Here is a 6,000-nt window from a genome sequence, read left to right on the forward strand (position 1 = left end):
ACACTATGTAAGGCAACTTCATAATACTATTAACAGTGCCTCCAAAATATCTATCTGTATCAGTACCTCCAAAACACCTGGCTGGTTTTTGGCCAGCTCTGCAGAGAATATTGCTAATTTATTTTCATGCCTGAGAAGGAGTTCTAAAAACTTAAAGGCAGCTCAAATTGCAACACCTTCACAGAAAGTACCTAAGTATACTAATTCGAAGAAATTTAGTTTTCATTTTCAACAACAGAAATGATTTCTGTTCTTCATTTAAATCTGAAATTTCACCCGTATGTAAAAAAAGATAATATGGCTAAACTCTCTGCAAAATACCTCCATAAAAAATAAAAACACAGCATTGTTCTTAAAGATTCCTGAATTTTTAAAAATGCTATATTAAGACACATTGTAACCGCTACTCTACACTGGTCCAAATTTTATAAACCAGGACACTAAAATACTCAGTGTCTTAGAGTAAAAACTTATATGGTCTCCCACAATTCTGAAAGAAAAGAAATGGCTTTATAACTCTCTGAATGTCTTTATTTCAGTTACTGTTATACCATGACGAAACATCAAGATTAGCTTTGAAATCTAGAATCTACATTGATCTGGAACTTTGAAATCCAGATTTCAAAGTATATTCTACAAAATTATGACATCTAGACATATTTTGATAACCAGGAAAGTCACATTTTCTTTTTTAAAAGCACAACCAATAATTAACTCTACTGTGATATTAGCTTATTGCTGAAAAATCACTACTGCTTACTAAAGGCAAAGCTAAGGAATAGAATGCTACTTAAATCCCATGTGTATATACATGCACATAAAACATTTTGGAAGCTTTTCCATATTACTAACCATAATAAATTGAAATAATTATTCATGCCAGTATTAGATTACATTCACAATGACGTAAATAACTGACTGCAGAAATGATATATATATTCTAATAAAAGAAAAACCTCAAATTAGCTAAGAACTGAACTAAAGTACCATCAATTGCAATTAAAACTGACTATGAACAAAGTCCAACAATTAAGCCAAGTATATACAAAAAAGTATAACTATAAAATAAAAATTGCAAAGAAAAATATTTTAATTCAAGGTAAAAGATTCATTAAGTCATATAAATTATAAACCCTTACAAGAAAGGGGGAAAATGTTGACACATGCTAATCATATCTAATCTTTTATTCAAAAATACTAATTTATGGAAATAATAATTTACTATATCTGGTTTCCTTAAATAAATTTAAGGCCAAAGACTTCTAAGATTGTTTTTTTTAATGTGTTTTTATTTTAAGACAGAGACATAGAGCATGAGTGGTGGAGAGGCAGAGAGAGAGGAAGACACAGAATCTGAAGCAGGCTCCAGGGTGTGAGCTGTCAGCACAGAGTCCGACGCAGGGCTCAAACTCGCAAACCGTGAGATCATGACCTGAACCAAAGTCAGACACTTAAGTGACTGAACCACCCAGGCGCCCCAAGGCCAAAGACTTTTAACAAAGATTCTGAGTACACCAAAATGGTTCATTCTGTCTTCTGACATCAGTGACCAGCCCAAGGAAAGAAAAACAAATTTTAAGAATAAAAACTTTGATATGAAAAAAAACCCCTCAAAACAACTTCAATTTGTAATTTCAATTGATACTAAGTTGTGTCATCTTCTGATACTCTTCAGTGTCCAAGTGAAATCATACTCTTTGGGGGGCGCCTGGGTGGCTCAATCAGTTAAGCATTAGACTCTTGATTTCAGCTCAGGTCATGACCTCACAGTCCTGAGATGGAGCCCCACGTGACTTGCTTAAGATTCTCTCACTCCATCTCCCGTTCCCTGCAACCACCTCTTAAAAAAAAAAAGAATCATGCTCTTTATCTGGCAATCTAGAGTCACAACTGCATGAAATACCATAAAGAAATAGGAATAAAAAAAGTTATGTTGTTTTAACTAAAGCACCGCTTTATTGCAGAATAAAAATGGCCTTTCCCCCTTTTTTTAAATGTTACCTGACACCAATTATTTGGTTGGAAGAGTCACTGTTACAAATTTTCAGGGGAAATCTCAAAATTTATATAAGAATTGAAGAAATGTTAAATAGTATACGCTGTCCTCCTTGTATAGGCTCATTAGCATTATGAAATATACTACCCAACCCCCAGTAAAATGAAACAATTCGAAATATTTAAAAGTCACTCATTTCTTAAACATTTCAATTTATAGTTTCTCTTAAACTTTATGATTTAATATAACCTAAATACCCTCAATAAAATCTTTTTTTCCACCATTTTAATCTGAAATAATTGCTCTGTTTGATACCTAAGGGTTTCTCTACAGATTCTGTAATTAATCATATAACATCTAGTGATACCTAGCACTATCCTGATTGTCAAATTAAGACTAACATTTATTAAGTCCCTATCATAGTCAAAGCATTGTTGGAAATCTACCGATGCATAGGGATGCCCACAATTTTAACAGAAAGAAATATAGAAATGCCACACTAACAGACATAAGATGCAATAAAATAAGAACAAAGAACAAGTTAGTGTAGGGCAAAAAATTTCAATGATGTGATCTAGGAGCTCTGAAGGAAAAGATCATGAAGATCAAGATGGAGGATGAGGGCACTCTCACTAAAGGAAATGCTTAAATAAATGAAGAAAGTAGACAAACTGTTTTCGAATAAGGGTATAGCATTATAAAGCTGAAGGGCAAGATGGAAAGAGGGACTTAGTGGGAGATGAAGGTAGAAAGACAGGTTTAGGACACATCACAAATGAGTTGAAGGCCAAGTTCAAGGTATACAAATTTTATTCTATGTACAACAGGAAGCTAATGAAGATTTGGGAACAGGGAAGGGGAGCAATTATACCCATGTCTTTAGAATGGTTAAGTTGGTAGTAAGACAAAAGTTCAATTAGAGATAAGACTGAAATCAGAAAGAACAATTAGAAAGATACTGTTTAAGTAAAAGTGGTAAGTACTTGATTAGATCAGCAACAATGCGAATAGGAAAAATGGAATAGATTGGAAAGCTGGGTAAAATAAATAGAATTTGAGAACTAAATGAAGTTGAGAATTAGTGACAGTGTATCAAAGATAACCCTAAGCAAAGAGGCAGGAAGGGAGTGATGTATTAATACATTCTTAGTTAAATCATTCATTGTCCATGTGTTTCAGTCTTGCCTCATATACACATAATACAGAAAAAGTAATACAAGGGGTTAAGAGCTATGATCCTTAGGTCAGATTCTTGCTCAAATTCTAGCTACTCCACTGATCAGTAGATCTTGAATAAGTAATTTCATCTCTTTATAAACTTAATATTCTTTTCTACAAAGAGAAGATATTAACACCCGCCTTAAAAAGCTGTTGAAAGGACTAAAGGAGATAATGCACATAAACCACTTAGTAGAGGCCTTGCCTGTGAGGAGTACTATCATCATCTTCTACTCAAAAGGCAAGGAACATACCATTTTGTCTCCTTCACAATGCCAATGCAAAATGTTCAAATATTTGTAATTTGAAAAACAAATCAAAACATGATTTAAAATATGGTCATTTGTTTCATCATACATTATATACCCCTTATTAAGAGTACCAATAGGCAATAAGCAGTAAAATCCTTTTGTTCTCTGTGCTCACCCTCTAGTGGTAATCCTAAGAAGCCAAAAACTAAAAAAAACTACAAGGAAACACAATATAAAAATGCCATGTGGAATCAGAGGATAAGAATTCAGAGGGATGTAATATAGTTAGTAATACCATATTGTATTATTTAAAAGTTTTAAGTGAGAATCTTAAAAGTTCTTATCACAGGAAAAAAACATCTGTAACCACATGTGGTAAAGGATATTAACCAGATTTATCATGATAATCACTTTATAATATAAATACATATCAAACTATCATGTCATACAACTGAAACTAAAAATGTTATATATCAGTTATAATTTCGGATAGATTAAATTGTCAGAATAAACTTCAAACTGAACAGCTCCTTCAGTAAAGAAGTGCAGGCTTAATTCAACTATAAACAGAAGACCTCTAATACAGAATTTTCTAAAATGCTTCTAGAGGTTAAGTTGTTCGCAACTTATGATCTTAAAGAGACATAAATTGCAAAATGAAATTTTAATTAATTCTTTAGATATAAGCAAGTATTCTTGATACTTTATATCCATACCTAATATATATTTCAGTAACCATTTCATAATACTTGTATTAGTTTTATTTGTTTTTAGGGGAGGTGCAAATCACTGAGGGGCAGAGAGAAAGAGAGAATCCCCCAAGGGAGGGATGGAAGGGGGACAGAAAGAAAGAGAGAGAGAGGGAAGAGGTGGGGGAAAAGGGACAGAGAGACAGAGACAGAGAGAGAATAAATCTGGGCTCATCCAGGGCTCCTTTTTTACTGGAAGCAGGGCTCAAGCTCACCAAATGTGGGACTCAAACTCACCAACTGTGAGATCATGATCTGAGCCGAAGTCAGATGCTTAATGACTGAGATACACAGGCACCCACTTGTATTAGCTTAACAACCAAAATATAATATAAAACTACTAGTGAAGACATAATTTCTACAGACCTTAAAATGATTTATCAAATACTAAAATAAGTCCTTATTTCCTCATCAGTATCAGAAAAAGAGAACTAGCACTAGCAAAATATTTTTAAACTGTACATAAAACAGTAAAAGGTGAGATCTTTACCTGGGATTCCCTCTTAATGCAGCATGGTGTAGAGCATTAAATCCATTATTATTTGTAATGGTAACATCTGCTCCAGCTTCTAGAAGAACTGCCAGAATGTCATCACGTTTCTTACTTATTGCATCATGAAGAGGGGTATCACCTTCAGAATCCTTTTTTTAATTTAAAGAGACTTTCATTAGTTCTTGAACTAAACATCCTATGTAACATTAATACATATACTGAACTACTAAACAGAAGCCATATCTAAAAACCATCAATAAAACATCCTATGTTAAGTTTTAAAATGCAGGCAAGAAATATTAGTCTTATTATATTAAATAAACTCATACTCAACCTAGATGAAAAATACAATGAACACACAGCCTACCAAAGAAAAGGAAAAATAAAATTTTAAAAGTACCTTCATGTATGATTCAGCTAAAAAATAATGAGATGAAAAAGCTGCCTCCAAAATTCATTAGTTTAAAACAGCCGGTTATACCCATTCCTACCAGTGATTGTTATGCCTTAAGATTCAAAACAAACTCACACGAGTGTTGGTGTGCTATATAGCAGGGTCTTGTGCTATAGCAATAAATTAAAAATCAGTAGTTCTCAACCTTGACTGCACATTTAGAATCTGTAGGGAAGCTATTAAAAAGATAGATACCCAGGTTGTTCTCCAGACCAACTAAACCAGAATCTCTAGGAATGAGACCCAACCATTAGTTTTTCTGAGTTCCCCAGCTGAATATATAGTGTAGTCATGGGGGAAAATTATTAATCTAAATGTTTGCAAAGGGCAGAAGAGCAGTTAGTTAATCAAAATAGAAACAAATGTAAAAGAAAATTTAGGAGTCTTTTTTTTCAAGGTGACTATTTTTCTCATTAGTTAATGGACTTAGTGAGTTATTATTCATTATCAGTTATCTGCATAAATGGATAATTTAGACCTCATTCATCTCATAGTTTCATAAATATGAAATCATACCTATGGCATATACCACAATTGCTACATCCAGCCTGCCACCTGTTTTTGTAAATTGTTTTATTGGAACACAGACACACACAGTCACTTATGTATTATCAATGGCTGCTTTCACACTGTAATTGCACCACTGGATAGTCATTATAGAAACTATATCCTCAGGAAGAAATGAGAGAGCATCCAGATAGACAAAATCATGAATGAAAAAGGATCTATTACAACCAATCCCTTAGAAATACAAGCAACCATCAGAGATTACTATGAAACATTATATGCCAACAAACTGGACAACACAGAGGAAATGGACAAATTCCTAAATACACATG

The 6,000-nt window shown here is 33.2% G+C and overlaps 1 protein-coding gene across 1 annotated transcript in view; it reads right to left on the bottom strand.

Moving 5' to 3' along the window:
- MIB1 (mindbomb E3 ubiquitin protein ligase 1) overlaps positions 1-6,000 on the bottom strand; it is a 112,887-nt gene that overhangs the window by 39,604 nt on the left and 67,283 nt on the right. The window contains exon 12 of the mRNA XM_029922235.1: positions 4,705-4,856. Coding sequence (XP_029778095.1) covers positions 4,705-4,856 — 152 coding nt within the window. The remainder of the gene's footprint in view (positions 1-4,704; positions 4,857-6,000) is intronic.

The sequence above is a fragment of the Suricata suricatta genome, chromosome 14 (genome assembly GCF_006229205.1).
Source record: "Suricata suricatta isolate VVHF042 chromosome 14, meerkat_22Aug2017_6uvM2_HiC, whole genome shotgun sequence".
Classification (NCBI taxonomy): domain Eukaryota; kingdom Metazoa; phylum Chordata; class Mammalia; order Carnivora; family Herpestidae; genus Suricata; species Suricata suricatta.